Source organism: Felis catus, chromosome B4 (assembly GCF_018350175.1).
Source record: "Felis catus isolate Fca126 chromosome B4, F.catus_Fca126_mat1.0, whole genome shotgun sequence".
NCBI lineage: Eukaryota > Metazoa > Chordata > Mammalia > Carnivora > Felidae > Felis > Felis catus.
The window spans coordinates 30,528,397-30,546,963 of NC_058374.1; the positions used below are offsets into that span (position 1 = coordinate 30,528,397).

Consider the following 18,567-nt stretch of genomic DNA (forward strand, 5'->3'; position numbering starts at 1 on the left):
GCCAGATACCCAATGTTTCATTTGACAGTGGGTGAAAAAGTCAAGAACATGAGCATCAGGTCTTGAGTGGGCGTATCCAGACAACAAGGTTGGCCAGGCTGAGGTATTAGGATTGGTGCCAGGGATGAGTTGGGGCAAGGGAGTCATGGTGCAGAAGAGGAGAGTCTGTCGGGGATGTAAGGGTAATGGTAAGGAAGGGGGTATCAGGGCAAAGGGAGGGAAGCAGAAGCAACGCCATAATAAGGATACAAATGTGTCCATTTCAGACATACATGTGTATATACACAGCCCCCAAAGACCAGTGCCCTTGATCTGCTCCCACTGCTTTCTTGGGCATGTGCTATGTACACTTGTATGGAAAAGCAAACATCAGCTCCTTTCTTTCCTTCTTCTACTCTGAACAAACAAATAAGAAGCCTTATACTTTGATATAACTATTTCATGCAAGTCTACTGGTTGAGCCAAAATATTTCATCAAGGAAATAAAAATCTGTTGAAGGAGGAAGTATATGAATAGAAAATGTGTAGTTGTTGGGAAAAATCAGATCTTTTAGTTGTTACCAAAGTGAGACAACTGGGCATTCTCTGAAGAGTTAAAAAAGAAAAAAAAAAAGAATTTTCAAGGACATCAACCAGGCCTGCTTTTCTTAGACTGCAGTGACATGATGGTTCTGCAGGGTGATGACACTTGGTGCCCATTCCTTTTGTCTTCTCACCTGCAGGCATCAGGCATTGCACTGCTTTTTTTCAACACCCTTTCTAGATGACCAAAATCTTCCAACCTAAAGATGCCATGTCTCCTGCTACATACCTGTATCCACTCTCTGTAGGAATCTTCTCCGGGAGTCCACCCATTCTCAGGGTAGTTGAGGCGAGAGCGTTCTGCAGACCAGTTAGTGCTATACTGGGAAGAAGCTGTGATTTGGTCAGAATGAATCTCCCCTGATTCCATGCCCAGAGCTTCCATACATTTGAAATCTAGAGGGGAAAAAATGGCCCAAAGTCATGAAAACATAGGGGACCTGAAATGCAGATTTCTTTTTATAATCTGGCCAACTAAAACATTCACGTTGACATTCACACAAAATCTTACAGAAGATGACAGTGGGGGACTTATTGAGACGTGGTACTGATACGTGGGAATAAATTCATGGCAGTAATTTTTAAAAACAGGGTTCTGAAGATCTTGTAGTGGATTAATTATTTTCCTAACTGGACCTAGGTTGACAGAAATACTATTAGAAATCTATTAGGGGGTGCTTGGTGGCTCAGTCAGGTGAGGGTCCCGACTCTTGGTTTTAGCTCAGCTCATGATCTCATGGTTCATGAGTTTAAGCTCCACATCAGACTGTGCTGGCAGCACAGACCTTGCTTGCAGTTCTGTCTCTGCCCCTCCCCCCACTTGCTCTGACTGTTGTTCTCAAAATAAATAAGTATACTTTAAAAAAATTACTAGGAAATGATGGTGCTTTTGATTTATTTTCAAAGTTCATACGAGTACACACCAGAAGTTTTAGTATTTTCTCTAAGATCCAGTAAAAGTGAAAAAGATTCTATGTCTGTTTATAATCCATATTTGGTGAACAGTAGACCTTAATTCTCTGTCTTTCAGATTTCCTTGTAGTTGGCACCTGGGCCACTTCTCCCTGATTCCCTTTGTTCTCATGCCTCCTGCCCTGGCCTTGTCATGATTATTAACATCATTAGTTTATATTATTAAAACACGAGAGTATCCATCAGAAGTAAACCACAGTATCATATGGTCCCAAGGAGGACCACAGTTTTACAACATAAAATAATAATGCTCACAATGATGACTATGAATCATGAAAGCATGTATTCCATAAGGCCTCATACACTCAGTGAAACAATGAAATATGACATTGATATGAAATATGACATAGGGAAATAAATAATCAACTTTAAGAAATGTGAATCTAAAAGTACTAACATGGGGAAAAAAAAGCTTTAGAGATTAAGGATTCTCAATCATCAAGAAAAATGCCAACTAACCAAACTTGCACATTTTCTGAATTTTTTATCATAATAGGTAAAGTTTTATGGCATAGAAGGTTTTCTTTCACTGGTTTCATACTTTTAAGCTTAGATTTGTTATTTATAATATGGAAATATTTATAGGGGTGCCTGGGTGGCTCAGCTGGTTGAACATCCACCTCTAGATTTCAGCTCAGGTCATGATCTCATGGTTCATGGGATCCAGCCCTGTGTCGCGCTCTGTGCTGACAGCGTGGAATCTGCTTGGGCTTCTCTCTCTCTCTACTTCTGTCTGCCTCTCCCCCATGTTCTCTCTCTCTCTCTCTCTCTCTCTCTCAATAAACATTTAAAAATATTTATAGACACAAACATATATAAATTAATTAATCAAATTAAGCACAAATAAGATCTTGAAATTTAATTGGCCTTTTCATTTTCCAGTAAGATCTGGTAGAAAAGATATTAGCATATCTATGGGGCACCTGGGTGGCTCAGTTGGTTAAGTGTCTGACTTTGGCTTAGGCCATGATCTCACCATTCATGAGTTTGAGCCCCGCATCAGGCTCTGTGCTGACAGCTCAGAGCCTCGAGCCTGCTTCAGATTCTGTCTCCCTCTCTCTGCCTTTCTCCTGCTCACACTCTGTTGGTCTGTCTCTCTCAAAGATAAATAAAGCTTAAAAAAAAAAAAGAGTGGGATGCCCAACCAGCTGAGCCACCCAGGGCACCCATCTGACAAATATTAAAAAAAAAAAAAAAAGATACTAGTATATCTGCAGGAAAGGTCTCCAAACAGCCCCTGTCCTCTTCCCTATGTTACTTTACAACCTGGCAGCTAGACCTGATGAAATACACAATTTACTCATTGTTCTCTCTGGTGTTTTCCTTGGGCCCTTAAAAGATCTGGACACCACATAAACTTTGAAGAAGCGTTGAGTTAGTTGATTATTTTAATAAGATGTGAAACATAGTACTTCCTCTTTCTTTTGTGGAAAGCTATAACCAAAATTAAAACACACTTCTTTTACACGAATATCCACTTTTATTCACCTAAAAACAAAAAACAAATGGCTTCCATTGGTGTCTTCACAAACCAATCCACCAGGTGTCATCTATTCTGTAAGACTGGCTTGTCAATAAATTATGGCAGATTTGTTCCTATCCCTTGTGATCAATGCCTGTCCTTTTATGATTCTCAGCCCAGTACACATTCAAGGGTGCCAGATAGGGTCTGGCTATAGTTCGTTGTTTCAGGACACTGTTTTGCCATTTCCCACTTTCTCCCATCATTTCAGAGGCTCACAAGCAGTCTTCTCATCCACAATTTCCTTAAGAAAGCACACCAAACAGTTCTTCCTATTGATATCCATAAAAACCATTTAAAAGAGAAAAATAAATATTTGACATTCCAATTCGCAAACCATTTCTTTAGTGTTTCATGTGGCCACAGATGTGTGAGGAGGAATAACATGGAGTGTTTACCACAGGGCTTGGCAGGGTGAATAAATACTGACCTTCTGAGACACTACTCTGCAAAACACTGTAGTTTGCTGAGAAGCCTTCTTTTGCGATTGCACTGTCAGTATAAAAAACCATGGAGAGAATGCCCGAGGAGGAACGGATCCGACCTGGTGTCTTCTGTCCACAGTAACGCCCGATGTGAGGACCAACTAGAAAGGGAGAAATGCAGAGAACATTAAAGTATCTTTTGTTCCACCGCAGATGCAAGAATAACCGTTTGCAAACATGGGTCCCGGCAGAACCCAGAAGTGTTTTCTTACCCAAAGCAAGTCTTCCCTGGTTAATTGTTTCACTGTGAACATATTGGATCAGGTTTGTGGAGAGGGATTTAAAGTGTGCTTAGAAGGGCAATAACAGGCATATAACCTCATTCCCCACTGAGCAGGATTGTTTTCAGGAACAGAATCAAAATGCTTGCTTCATCTGCAGTGAATGAGATTTGGGCTGTCAAGTGTCACCTTGACATTCATCTCCAGGACCAAACTGCACACACTGCCCAGTGCTGAAAGATTCCAGCTAGGCTGTGATCACCAAGGGTTCTGGAAGCTGCCTTACTCACTTTCCCCCCCTATGAGGAGATCCAGGGAACTGGTCCCGGATGCAAGCAGACCAGTGCCAGGAATCTGATCCAACATTGAGTAACCCCAATTTCCTTCTTCATTCCATCTTTTAGTTCTGGAGCCTTATCATGATGAACATCACAGACAGGGCTCTATCTAATGGATAATTTATAATTGTAACAATTTAAAAAAATTAGAAGCTACAGACACCAATAATTTATACGTAATAATAAGTTGTAAACAAAATGAAAAGAAAATGTATCTGACTTTTCTGTTTTTTTTCCTCTCCCAAACTTAAGAGACGTGACCACATTGCACTTAGGTCCTGTGGCTAAAAGATGGCCCAAAGGAGCCATTTGACTGTGCATATCAGGAAAAAAAGTAGTACCTGGGCAGTGAAAAATTGGGAACACTGATTAATTTGTGATATGTCAAACTGCAACTGGGCTTAAACTGGCCACCCCTTTGTTGAAGTGCTTTTAGATAAACCTTGGCAGTTAGTAATTGCAACTTGCCACATAGACAGTGCACAAGCCCTCTGGGCTTGGAGAATCTCTCCAATTCCCTGTCCAGATCATCAGCAAGGAAAAAAAAAAATCCCCTTTTCTCTAGTTTTTTTTTTTTTTTTTTTTTCCATTGCACATATGGTAAAAACATAGCAGATGGTTTGGGCTTAGAAGGACAATCTGGTGTGGACCATTTTCCCCTCCAAGAAATCCATGGTTCTCTGCATTTCAACTAAGAGTTATTGCTTTGTTCAAGGAAGCACAGTGGGTGGACCCCTCTCTGGAAGGATGGGCCTACAGAAGGGACTTGCTGCGCCAAGGCCCGTGTGTGGAGCTTGGATGCAGAAAGCAGCTGATGAAGACTGGAAGCAGCTTCCAATGTGATTGGAAAAGTGAGTCTCATAAGAACTGATCTCCCTGGAGCCTCACCTACCCACTGAGTTCCTAGTAGGCAGCTGGCTAGTCCAAGCACCCTGCTTTTCGGAGTGCTCAGATCCTTGGCTGACAGGTTTTCAGCTCTTGGCTGGCCCTCTTAAAACAAAGCAAACCTAAAACTACAACTAAACCAAAGTGTTTCCACATTCGAGTTAGTGAAAAATGGTTACTTCGAATATCTGAAAACTTCATGCATTCATAGTAATTGATGTGATTGAATTTAAAGAGTTTTCTCTACTGTAACTCCTCATTCTCCAGCAACCAAACATTGTGTGTGTGTGTGTGTGTGTGTGTGTGTGTGTGTGTAGCCTGCTTTATTATGAAGAAAACAAGGACCCTGGCCCATTAGGGGAATTGATACAGATTATCTACAGGGCATGACATGGTCATGAACAGGGACTCTGTTATGGGAAGAAAATGTTGTTCTATCAGGTTTCCCAGTTGGCAGAAGAGAGCATCTCAGGAGATGAAACTTGCAGTTTTGTTTCTCTTGAGCTTTAATCTGAGCCTCAGCTTCTTCTACAAGTGCTAGTCCTTTGGCAGATTTTCATCATTCTGAATGAATTCAACACCTTTTTCTTCCCTATGGAGCACAAAGTTGCCCATGACATATGCATGAAAACACCGAGCTAGAGCCATAAACTCCGGTCTTTCCTTTCCTTGAAAAGAATCCCATTTCTGATTTACAATCTTAATGAGAGGCCTAGAGTCCATTCGTAGGTTCTCACTTTTTCCCCTCATTTAAATTCCATTATTGTGGTTTCATAACTTTCTTTTTCTTTAGCTTGTGGGCAAACATTTACAGCCTTAGTCCTTGGAGCCGGTCTCTGATCACCACAGCCATTGACCCGCCAAGAATACAAGTGCACAAGGGAAGCCACACTCAACCCCTTAAGCTCTGGCTGCAGATTCTCCACCCTCCCCCCACCACCCCATTCCTCTGGGGAGTGGGGAGGGGGAGTCTCTTTGAAAGAGCAAACAGAAGAGAACTTGTCTAATGCAGACTCATAATTTAGAGAGTCTCCATGACTCACTGGTTTATAATGTTTAAGACATGCCGGGTAAATCTGCCTTCTGTCCTTTAGAACCTTGCCCCCGGATAGCAGTGTGCAACTCTCTTTAGGAGCCCTCAAGATATGAGAGTGAAAAGGCTTTTTCGACTATAAGACAAAGAAGTATTGAATTTTCCTGAACAACAGCGAGACCTTAGCCTAGCAAGCTAATGCAATATTGATCTGAGCAAGAGTGGGCACAGTACTTATCTATCTCATGCATGTGCTCATTTGTGTATTTACATGAACACAGCTATTGGATTTCCTCTTTCCGTTAGGCCAAGGAGATGAATGGAAACTCACAAAAACAGAAGTGGAACTCAGCAATTGCATTACTGAAGAATTTAAGTAAGCAATATGTGCTAAACAATCTCTTGGGAGGACAGTAGGTGCATAGTGACCATATCTTTCCAGGTGTGAAGGCAATAAAGTATTTATGCTATTTAAAAGATATACCTGCAACTGGGAATGGCATTACCCTGTTATTTGTATTTTTCCATTAATTTCTCCAATAATTAATCTCTCCAATCTCTCACCTCAGAATGAGACAGTTTGGTCTCCTGTTCCCTTTCTATGGTGGGGGGCAAAAAAAAAAAGGCAGCAATCTGCTACAAAGACAGACTTTCAAAAGGAGGCATTCTGAATAACTAAACAAAAAAGGTAATCACTTCGAAAAAGTACAAAATAGACCAGGTATTGTTTTCCTACAATAATAAACTTTTTGTTGGAGAATATCTGGACTTGGCAACTTTTTCCCAGAAAAAAAAATTGCACATTTATGTCATTTACATTTTGGAATGTTAATAATTTTATGTTTATATCATTTCTATTTTAGAAGTTTAATTTAATTTTTTTTATTTTTTATTTTTAAATGTTTTTATTTATTTTTAAGAGAGACAGACAGCATATGAGCAGGGGAGGGGCAGAGAGAGAGAGGGAAACACAGAATCCAAAGCGGGCTCCAGGCTCTGAGCTGTCAGCACAGAGCCCAGTGCAGGGCTTGAACCCATGGACGGTGAGACCATGAGCTGAGCTGAAGTTGGACGTTTAACCTACTGAGCCACCCAGGCGCCCCAGAAGTTAATTTTAATATAAACATTAAGTCAATAAAATCCAAACAGAGCTCAATCTAGCGTTCATGAAACTTACTCCTCAAATAGTTGATAGTTTTTGGAATGTAGGTAACAACAGCAGCTAAAGCCTGGGGGGAGAGCTGACTTCATGTGTGCCCATGTGGTGTGAGCTAAGCATTCGTGTTTGGCTCCAGAATTCAGCACAAACATTTGCAATATCCACCAGGACCGGGCAGTGTGCTCAGCTCATGGCTCACAAACCATATGTAAACTTCCACCAATTACTACAGAGTCGCTACTTGTGAATCCATGGAGCTTAAGGAGTGATAGACAAAGATGTGTGATTCACAACAATGCATACCTCGACTTGAGTTTGGGAGTAAACTGCTTTTCTTCAAAGTCAATCCTATTCAATGGGTAGCTTTCAATTACTTAGTCACCTAATTCAATGTGTATGATAAAAGGCAACATAAAATCACTTGATGGTTAAAAGCCTTCAGCGCCTTCTGGTTGTTGTTTTTGGAAGGGATATCAAAGAGTAAAAGCAATTTTGCTGGCAAGGGACTGTATGTGTTGAACTACTATAACAAAAATGTTTCTAGTGCCACTGACAAACCCAGGAGGGGAAGTCTGTCATTTTTGCCTAAAAAGGAGAGAGCTGTTATGCTGGTGTAGGCTGGACAAGGCTAGGTAAATTTTAACAAATATACAAACACAGTTTCCATATTCCAAGGCCAGTTTTCTCTGGGAATAAGTCAAGTGCACCGTAGTTTAAAACATGACTGAATTGCAAGGCTGATAACTCTTATTGTTAATTGTTCCTCGCTTCAACTCAGTGATTTTCTAGAGCCAGAAAATTACTACTTTGAAAAACCCTTGACACTAATAACAATGTGCTTCTTTCTGAAAGTATTCTAAATAAGTTGGTTGATTGGACCTCCTTTTCAAATGTCAATTTAAATGTAAGTTCTAGAAAGGAAGGCTGCAAATTTGGGTTGTGAACAAATAAACCCATTATTAAATGTTCCAACTATTATTACAATACTGTTATAATATTGTTTTCCTAATTATCAGATTGAATACTTAGAAATCAATCAGCACTCTGTTTGGGCAAATCTCATTACTTAATGAAGGAGTTTCGATAAGATCATCATAACCCTATTTATATAGTAAAAGAGCAAAGACGAAACTATACCAATGATAACTCACCCACTTACTGCAATGACAATATAAGCTTTCTCTAAACCCAGTTTATCTCCATTGCTGTTTACTGTTGAGGAGCATAGCTAAATTGAATTACGCTGAGAATTTTAATGTCATTTCAAAGGCAAAGGCAATCTCTTTCACATGATACTTGCCCTTCATTTACAATTTAGTATTTATTTAAATATTCTTTCCTCCAGCCTGATCATAATATCTGACTCTATTTTATTGGTGGTTACATATTTCTAACTGCATGATTTGTAAGAACTTCCAAGCTGCCCTTTCTGATCTGTGTAGAGTGTGTTCTCTAGAGAAATCTTAATATTAAACCAGACTAAACACAAGACAAGCAATGCAGCTGCAACAAATTATTTGATATTATCTCCCTCTTTCAGGATTTGGGTGTGTATTTTTGCCATTCACCTTCTAATTCACAAGGATAGAAATGGAAAACTTTCATCTAGCTGTCCACATGGCCACCCCCCTGTCCCCTTCCTCCTTCAAATCTTTGCTAAAATGACATTTTTGTAATAAGGCTGAAACTGACCACCTTATTTAAAATTTCAACCTAAATATTCCCGTCTCTTAACCCTAGTACTTTTCATGCCTTTGCTCTACTCTACTTTCCTTTCTTTCATTTTTGTTGTTGTTGTTGTTTACAGAAGTTCTCTCTTTTTGCATTCCAAGGACAGAATTCTTTCATCTGTTAGTGTATTGTTTATTGTCCAATGGCCCCTGGCAGAATCAAAACTCCAGGTGGGGGGGGGGGGCAGGGGAGGGGAAGGGCAGCCATCTTTGATTGTTCTGTTACTAAGTAGCTAGACCAATGCCTGGTACATGGCAGGTATTCAGTAAATATATTTTAAAATGTAGGATAAATTTAGATGATAAAAACAATGTATACAGATGATGTGTTGAGATGATTCAAATTGCCAAAGATAAAAATTCCCTAGGGAGCAGATAAGGAATCTGTCTAAATTAGGAATGTCCAAACATCCTCTTTCTTTTTCTAAATTTCTAAATTTTTGGTAACCGCATAATGGATGCCATTTCACCCTTAAAATTGTATCAAGTACTTAACCTCTCTGGTCTTTAGTCTCTGCATTTGTCAAGTGAATTGTCTGACTTAACTGATCTCTTCAGGTCTGTGAATTAATGACCAGTAGGCAGGTCAATGAAATGAGGCAAATACTTTAGTCAGGAAAACCATGTGTTGGTCCTAATTCTATCACAAAAATAGCTATGAGACCATGTGTAATCGTTCATGGCCCCAGTTTCCTTACCTATAAATTGAAGAAATTAGACTAGATAATTACTGTCTTTTGAGCTCAAATATTTCATCGCTACTCTTCATAAAGAGAGTTACCATTTTGCTTTGTTTTATCTCCTCCTTCTGAACTATTTTTTTAAAAAATGATGCATGTATCATGACACTTGTAAAAGGATCTCAGCGCCCTTCCCCCAGATTCTCCCCTTTTGGGGATGCTTCCTGCCCTTCTTACCATCAGGGAATCCATCCCAGATTTCTAGCCGGTCATAGCGACAGAACATCCCCCCTGGAGGGTTTGAGTCAAGCTCCAGGTCAAAGCTTTCAAATTCCAGGATAATCTCTGACATCTTTGGTGCAAAGATAATATAAGTGCATTCAAGGCTGTTGGGATATTTTTCAGGGAATCCTGGGGACTTTATCACTCCACTAGGTGCTGTGTAATTCTGAGAACATTCAGGACCTAGAAGCAAAAGAAAAGAAAGAGCAAAGTGAAAATCCCACTCACACAACTTCACCAACAAATAACCTGGGTAAAGGCAGCATATCTTTCTAATAAAAGCTCACGATTATAGTCACTTTCCGAATCACTCATTACTCAGCCTTACTATAGGAGTGATAGGTATGGAAAGTCAAGTTCAGATTTATTGTGTTCACCTTAGTTTTCCATTTGTGTGAAGCAATTTAAAAACTTCTGCTGTTGCAGAGAAAAAAAAATGACAAATATCAAATCATGTGGGAACAATGAATGACTAAGCTACAGAAATCTCGACAGAGCCCTAGAGAAATAATTATAGCCCCTTCAAGCTTAAATCTTTAAATCTTGAGGCTGACAGCCCTTTATTGGTGAAATAGAACATTTACAAAGGCGAGGGAGAGAATTCAGTGGAGGGAGTTTGGGTTTCAGATTCCTACACCAGTGACTCAGTAACTCTGCCAGATGTGACCTATGCCTCTTTGACAAACTAAATGTGAAAGGTAATTCGTACATGTATCCAGGGTGAGTGACTCATTTTGAGTGGTGTTGACACAGGTGTGCCGGTAAAGTGTGGCTGTTAGTGAGGGCACGATAAACTGTGATTACAGGCCGTGTTGCTAGAAGTCACTTGATATCAATGTTGACATTGTTGCCTTCCCCAATGTATCAGATACAGTGCCATTCTAAAATTATTTTTAACATACATGTGTGGGTGTGTAATGTGTCTATTTATAGTGTATAATTTTAGTGACTATTCAGGGTTTTCAACACTTTACAAATTATGGTAATTTGTAATTTAAATTGGTCAAGCTCATACACACCTATAGGGCAAGTTGACCTTATGACCGTATGAATGACCACAATTTTGATTCATGGCGTCCAGTGGCAAATGGGGTGGTATTCACCACACCATTGAAAATGGCCCATCTACAAGAATATGAGCACATCAACTTGACCCCTTATCACCACCACCATTGCTATGATTTTCAAAGGTATCCTAAGGATCTCTGGGAATCAGCAATGACTTGATCCTCTTGAAACTCAAGATCCAACCTGGGAATATTCGATTCAACAATTCTTTCCCTGGGACATTGTCTCACTGATGGGCACCCTGTGATGGCATGCATGGATTCAGCTCTAATAAGGAGGTTGGTTGAGAGTGTTCTTAACTAAATATTCTCCCACAGAGCCAAGTACTAGAGGCAACACTGTAGGCATCAATACAGATTAAATTAAACCAACAGATCTCTATTTTTAGTGTTTAGAATTGCTACGCTGAATCTCCACCTCAGTGCGTCTGGCAGGCTTTTGAGAAAACAAATCAATTGTTTGCTCTCCATGTACATACTAGATGTTCATGGCACTGGAGACACAGAAGAATAAAAATTACTAGATGTACACAATAAACCTGGCCTTTTGAGGTCTGACTTGTTTAAAATGCCTTCCAAAGCCTTCACAGATGTGGCTCATCCTTCACCATGGTGGCTTCAGATACTTACTTATTTGATTCTGGTTAAAGTTACTAACATGTGACATTTACCATGTCAATTACAGGTAAGAAGATTACAGAATGTGCCGTATCATTTATATTCAAAGTTCATGGGTGGCTTCTAAGATGACAGGGACTTTGCCAATTTAAGACATTAATTTACAAAGACATTATAGTTTACAATTATATATATATATATATATACATATATATAAATATATATACATATATATACACATATATATATATAAAATATTGGAATCCCTTTCATTTTATTTTTAAGATGTAGGAACAGTGACCCTGGAGACCTCCAGCTTCCTCCCTGGGGCAGTGCGGGGTGGGGGGGGATGCTTTTTTAAGATCCTTATAAGGAAAAGCTGACAGTGGGGTTCAACTCAGGTACTAACATTTTCTCCTTCTTAAAAAGGTAAAATTATCCAGGTGAGATCAAGATTTAATAAGAGGAAAAAATGACAGGGATTAAAGGCATACTTTCAAAATCAAATAATTTCAATGCTTTCACTAAGGCTGGCCCAGGTTTGCCTAGGAGTGTGACAAAAACTGGAGAAATTCCATGGAGTAGTAGAAGAGAACTGGATTGAGCACCAGATCTGTGATCCAGTCCTACTTCTACTGCTAACCTGCTGTGTAAACTTGAGTGGCCTCCTAACCTTCCCAGTCTTCAGATTCTGTATATAACAAATGGGAGGTAGGCTTTAGGATTTGGGAAAAAAATCCCTTTAAACTTCAAGATTCTGTATTTTCCTACTTCCTCCAGTAAACATCAACATTTGTTTTAATATTTTTCCTGTTCACTGTTGCATAGGTTTGCCACAGATGAGCAAGCACTTCCCAAAAACAAGCAAGGCAGGAGTGGGTGAAGGAACTCTGTAGAGAGTACAGAAGCACTAAACAGGAGAGAGGGAGAGCAGCCCCGCATGTCTAGGCATGAGTGAGCTGCTGCTGTGAGAGGTGACACATGGCATTGGCCGCCAGTGAACACTGTGCTTTTGATTTATTTGTAAGACTTGGAGGACCTTGTGTGGCTGTAAGAATGCCACGCTTCATTGTTAATGACAATAAGGGTACACAATAATAACAGCTAAGATAGTCTGCTTGGAATTATTATTAAAATCCAGACTCATAACCAAATAACATGTGAAGGGATCAGTCTTGCTCTCAATAAATGCCATGTCTTCCCCACATGGACACGCAAAGAAAATGTCTACATTTTCTTCCCTTGGATAACCCAGACCAAGGGAAGGACAGGGGAGGAGTGATAGGTAGTGATGCTTGAGTTTCCTGGAGAAATTGTTTTAGGTGAGTGGGAATAATTTTCAGGTTGATGGCCCAATCTTTCACCATCTAGGAAAAGACACATAGAAGGGGAAAGTGAGGGACCTGGGTAGAAAGTTAGGGTGTCCAGGGTGGCTCCAGGAAGCATGGGAAGAGGTGGGGACTGGCTTTGCTGACTGACCTTTGCAAAGGTGGCCTTCGAGAAATGCAGCCTTAGGGATGCAGAAATGGCCTAAAATTTCCTTAGAACTGTAATCTAGTGCCAGAAAACCTCAAGGCCAACAGGTGAAAGACTCATTTATTGGGCCAACTATAATTAGTATAATTTATGTGTTTTGAGGAAACTTGAAATTGCTGCACTCTGGAAGAAGTGGTATGTTTTCAAAAATAAAAAAAGGAGATTCATGGATTCTATAATATCATTAAATGGCTTTTGAGGAAAAAAATATCCATGAACCTGTATATGTATGCGTAAATGTATTCGTTAATGACTTTCTATGAAACACCTGTAAGGACTATAGTATATGCAGTGAGGGGGGGGAAAGATGTTTTCTTTGCATTTTTCAGGTGGTACCAATCTGGTTGGGAAATAAAATATGCATATATGTACAAATTTGAAAATATTAAGAAGCATAATGGTTAGTGAAACATACTTGGATATATGTGTGTATACATAATATGCATTATGTGTATATTGTGTGTATGTGTGTGTGCACTTGCATGTGTAGAGGACAAGTTGGGTATATGCATAGGAAAAAAAAGTAGAAGAATTAAAAAAAGCTTCTTGAGAAGAAGAAAGAAAAGAACCAGGTTTCCATGGAGGTTAATATAAACTGATAGAGAGCAAGGGCTCTGAAAGCTAATGGCACCAGCTTCATCCATAAGCATTGTTTACTGAACACATCTTTGGTGACAGGCACTGGCTACATGTTTCTCATGTTTTCATCTCAACTTATCTTCTCAATAAACCTGTGTTGGATACTATTATCCATTTACCAGATGAGGAATCCAAGTCTCTGAACATTCAGATTGATAGAGGCAGAATTAAACTTCACATTCAGGTCTGCTGGACATTACCCAGTGCACTATCCGAGACAGGAAACCAGGTGTGGATCTGTGGGATTTGAAGCTGGAGAAGGTTGGGAGTACTTGATGTCAAGCCTTGAGCTTGACCCAATGGGACATTGAGGTTTAACCCAATAGGTGATGGACACCTGCCATAGGCATTTGGAGGACAGTGGCTTGATGACTGTTTGAGAAGCTGTGTGTAGCATGAGAAAACATCGGGAGAACCCAAATTGGGCCTCTTCAGTTAATGTAGTGAATGCAGAAAGGCAGCATGACTCTTGGAGGCTTTTGGATGTAAATTCAAAAGAACTAGAAGCCATATTGGATGTAGAGAGGCAAGAAGAGAAAGAAAAAATAAGGCTTCAAGTTTCAAAGGTGGTGTTGGAGATCAGGATAAGGAAATTACAGTACCTCTGAGGAAATGGAAGTATAAGGGGCTGAGTTCATTAGGAAGGAATATGAAGAATTCTCAATGACTTAGTTATAGATCTCTCTCTCTCTCTCTCTCTCTCTCTCCTCTTTCAACTATCTTCAGATCTTCGAGAAACACTGAAAATGAAAGGCTACTCCTAAATTCTTTTCTGACACCTTATTTTCTTTGATAGTGCCATATGCCGGTAAGTGAGCAAATGTAGATACGTGTGTGTGTGTGTGTGTGTGTGTGTCCATATACATACACGTACAATATGATTTCTACAACAGGTCAAACAGCTTTCAACACAAGAAAATATGTATATATGTAATCAGCTGTACATACTGAAGTCATATGTATACTATTATTTATTCAAATGTTTGCAGAATTGTTTCTATCCATACTTGTATGGGGCAATGGCAGATTTCTTTGAAATTTTAAGAAGTTGTACCAATGTTCCTAGAAACTCCTAATGACTCCTATTTGTTATTCTCAGTTGCCGCTGAGACTCTGTAATTGATGTAACTAGATTTTTTTCTATTAAAAAAAGCTCCTATTCTAGGACAGTACACTCAAATCTTAAGTTCTGTCCCTGGATTGGAACTCCCACCCACCACATTACTGCCAACCTAAAACGGAAGGTTAAATTTAACACATTAAAGGAATCTACCAGCTGTTGTGAAAAACAGTGACATCTGGATAAAGATACATTGTTTATCAATTGACTGATATGTGCATTCAATTCTTCAAGGCTGGGAGACTAGGAATTGTCAGATTCTATCCATCTCAATATATACCATTTGAACAGAAGATTACTACTAAGTGATTATATCGTAGAGGGAGAAAGATCTTTATTTCCTAAGGGGAATGGCATTTAAAGCTTTACTGTTTTGTTTCCTCCAGGAGGTTCTTTCTACAACTACTCCTCTTCTTAACAGACATTAATAGAAAGACTCTTCTTCCTTCAGCAGCTTTAGAAACTCTAAGACCAGCAGACTGCTTTCCCTTTCCTGGGAAATACTAGTTTTGAGTTTTGTAATGAAATAAAGGGAACAGGATGTATGTACATGGCTTTAAGATAAAGGAGACTCACACATTTTGAATGAAAGAAATAAAACTTCAAGAGAAGATCACACTTATTTTTGAAGAAAGATAAGAATAAATGCTCTTAGAGAGTTTTACAGAATATATACCCTATAAACACTGGTCAGCACATTAAAATGATGCAATTTTGAGTCCTGAAATACTTTAAAAATATTTTTTAAAGTTTATTTATTTATTAGAGAGAGAGAGAGAGAGCGCGCGCACACGCGCGCGCGCACAAGTTGGGGAGGGGCAGAGAGAAGGAGAGACAGAATCTGAAGCAGGCTCCATGCCATCAGCGCAGAGCCCGATGTGCGGCTGAAACTCATGAACTGTGAGATCGTGACCTGAGCCGAAACCAAGAGTCGGACCCTCAACCGACTGCGTCACCCAGGTGACCCACTTAAAAAAATCTTTAAGCACGACTTCTTCCATACATTGGGTAATTTTCCTTTGTTTAAAGTATTTTCCAACAGTTTTGTAACGGGAATATGCAATTTTTTACAAGAAGATCAAAGCATTATGCCTTTGTCTTCTTTTCCCTTTGTCATTCATGGAATCAAACAATGGTAATGAACATTTAGCCACACTTGTTCTGCAGGAAGTCACTCACCTCTCTTGAAAATTTCATAACGTATGGAAAATCCAGCACCATGTGTCTCATAGTCAGAGACAAATTTAATAAAAAGAAATGGCCCTGAAGACACTACAGGGGAAGGAGCAATCTTCCCACAGAACTTTCCCCATAAGCGTCCATTTTCATTGTCTCCATCGATGACCTCCACGTAGTCATACCTAACATAAATACAGGAGACAACAGGTTAGTGAGAAATGCCCTTTTAATTTCAGTGATTTAGAAGGCAGCATTATCCAGCATAGTCTGTTAGGAAAACAGTGCTATCTGTATTCACCACTGTATTACATGGAGGGATAAAAATCTAGCAAAATGAAATAATCAAAATGGACTACATCATGTCTGTATACATCATCTGGCAACACAGAACTATTAAGAATAATGGTGTCCATTATACTTGCAGACAATGTCAGTTAAAGTAACCAATTAACAAGAAAAAGAAAAATCTCACGAGCACAATTCTCTATTATTAAATTGTGTTCCTTTGTCTGTGGTGGTGGGGTGTCAATACATAATGCTATGCATTCTTTTCAAACTGTGAAGTTCTTTTATGAATCCAAAATGTCTCCTTGGCTGGAGCTCTCCATGAAAAATACTTTGATTTCTGTGAGCGACCCTCTAAACATATGGCCACAGAATAATAAACAGATTCTTTACTATTTAATTCAATTCTACCAAACTCCAGACTTCTTAGGAAAAACTCTCTCAGTATCCACAGTGGTTAAAACACAGATCATCTTCTCCAAAGCTATACTTGAATTGCAGAACATAATCTCTCCAAAGAAAAAGGTTTATTTAAAAATGGAAAATTACTGTGTTTATACCCATCAGCCTGAATCTTTAAAGGAATATTGTTGTTTGAAAAGGAAATGTGACACACTCCAAGTCACCAAAGTGATGTGATTTAAAAAAAAAACGGGCTTAATAATAATACACTAAGGAGACAAATGGTAAAGGAAATCACAATAAAATATTATTCTAAATATTGTACTGAGATAACACATATGCTTCTTTACCTCCAAGAGGTGGGGAGCCGGCTCCAACAAACTAGCATTCCCCCTCAAAAATAGGAAGAGTTTTGTTTGTTTGGTGTTATACTCTTAGTGCCTTTCCCTTTCCTCTCTTGTTATTTACCAAGTCACCTAGGATCCAGATAATCTGAGCTGTCTTCCATTTTTCTTCTATAACTGACATGAAAACATTACAGTCCATTCATTTCAAACCTTTATTTTATTTCTGCGTTTGACTTGGTTCAAAAGTCCTGGGATATATTAATTTCAGGAATGGCTAGAATATGGCAGTAATATAAACTGTATCTGGCAATTTAAAAGAGATCAAAGTGGGGGAAATCTTCATGATGACCAATGTCATCTTTAACAATCTCTTTTCAAACTGTCCAGGACACATTACTTATGTTTACATAAAGTCTCACAAGGGAACTGCAAAGATGATATCACTAGTTAGAGTGGACAGCTTAAGGCTCTCTAAATTAAAAATGACATTACCTCATCAGTTAAAATTGTGTGCCAGCTTTGTGTATATCAAGAAGAAAATAAAGTTGACATTGATGGAACTAAGCATTAACATATGTGAATTATTGTATTAACTGCATTTCCTTTGCTGCATCTGATGTTTCCAGTAGTAATCATTGGCTGGCCCCTCTGCAAAACTATGGACATGCACAGAAGAATTGTTCATTTCTCAATACCTTGGGAGATGCTTTGCATGTTAAAAGAAGATGAAGCAGGAGGGGGAGAAGAAAAAGCGGAGGAGGAGGAGGAGGAGGAGGAGGAAGAGGAGGAAGAAAGCATTATGCTCAAAATCCTTACTGGCCTTTTACACTTAACTGGGGGCAGCTGGAAAGGACACCATCTCTGTATTCATTAAGCCTCCACATTGGCATTTATGTAGTAATTCCTTTTATCTCTACTGCTTCATTGACTAGACAGGTCTGCATGTTTTGCCCCACGTTTGCTTATAATTTAACTGTGGTTTGAACTGTTGGCTATGTTTGGCCTGGTGATGGTGCAATATAGGCTTTTTACTTGAATCTTGACATGGTCTGAATACTAAGTGGCCAAATCTTAGTGCATTTTGCTTTCCAGGCACAAGTAAGGGAGGTAGGTCAGGCTTTCCTAAGAACTGGGGGCACTTCTGTGAGGAGCCTTTCCTCCCAGGTAGGAGAGAGCTCAGCTAAGATAGTGCCAGTGAGTTGCAACAGAGAAAGAAGCTAGTATTTTAATTCACATATCTTCTAATAGTAAATACCAGGCTCTCCTCTTGGCAACAGTAAAAGCTATTTTTAACAGGAGGAGAGGGATTAGAATCTCTTCCCAGCAAGAGATAAGTCATTGCATCGTTAAGTGCCAATTTTAGGAAACTGAATTATTCGGGGATACAATAGTTACATTTATAAACTGGAAGGCTGCTATCATTTTAGCACTTCCCTTCAAAGCACCATCCAACAGGGCCCCAAAGAGTGTCACAAATAGCAGTTC

General features: G+C 39.3%; 1 protein-coding gene across 4 annotated transcripts in view; it reads right to left on the reverse strand.

Moving 5' to 3' along the window:
* NRP1 (neuropilin 1) overlaps positions 1-18,567 on the reverse strand; it is a 137,198-nt gene that overhangs the window by 65,426 nt on the left and 53,205 nt on the right. For all 4 annotated transcript variants that reach the window (XM_003988216.6, XM_006933352.5, XM_006933353.5 and 1 more), the window contains exons 3-6: positions 16,049-16,230; positions 9,845-10,072; positions 3,507-3,662; positions 812-978 (exon numbers count right to left, since the gene is read on the reverse strand). In XM_003988216.6, coding sequence (XP_003988265.1) covers positions 812-978; positions 3,507-3,662; positions 9,845-10,072; positions 16,049-16,230 — 733 coding nt within the window. The remainder of the gene's footprint in view (positions 1-811; positions 979-3,506; positions 3,663-9,844; positions 10,073-16,048; positions 16,231-18,567) is intronic.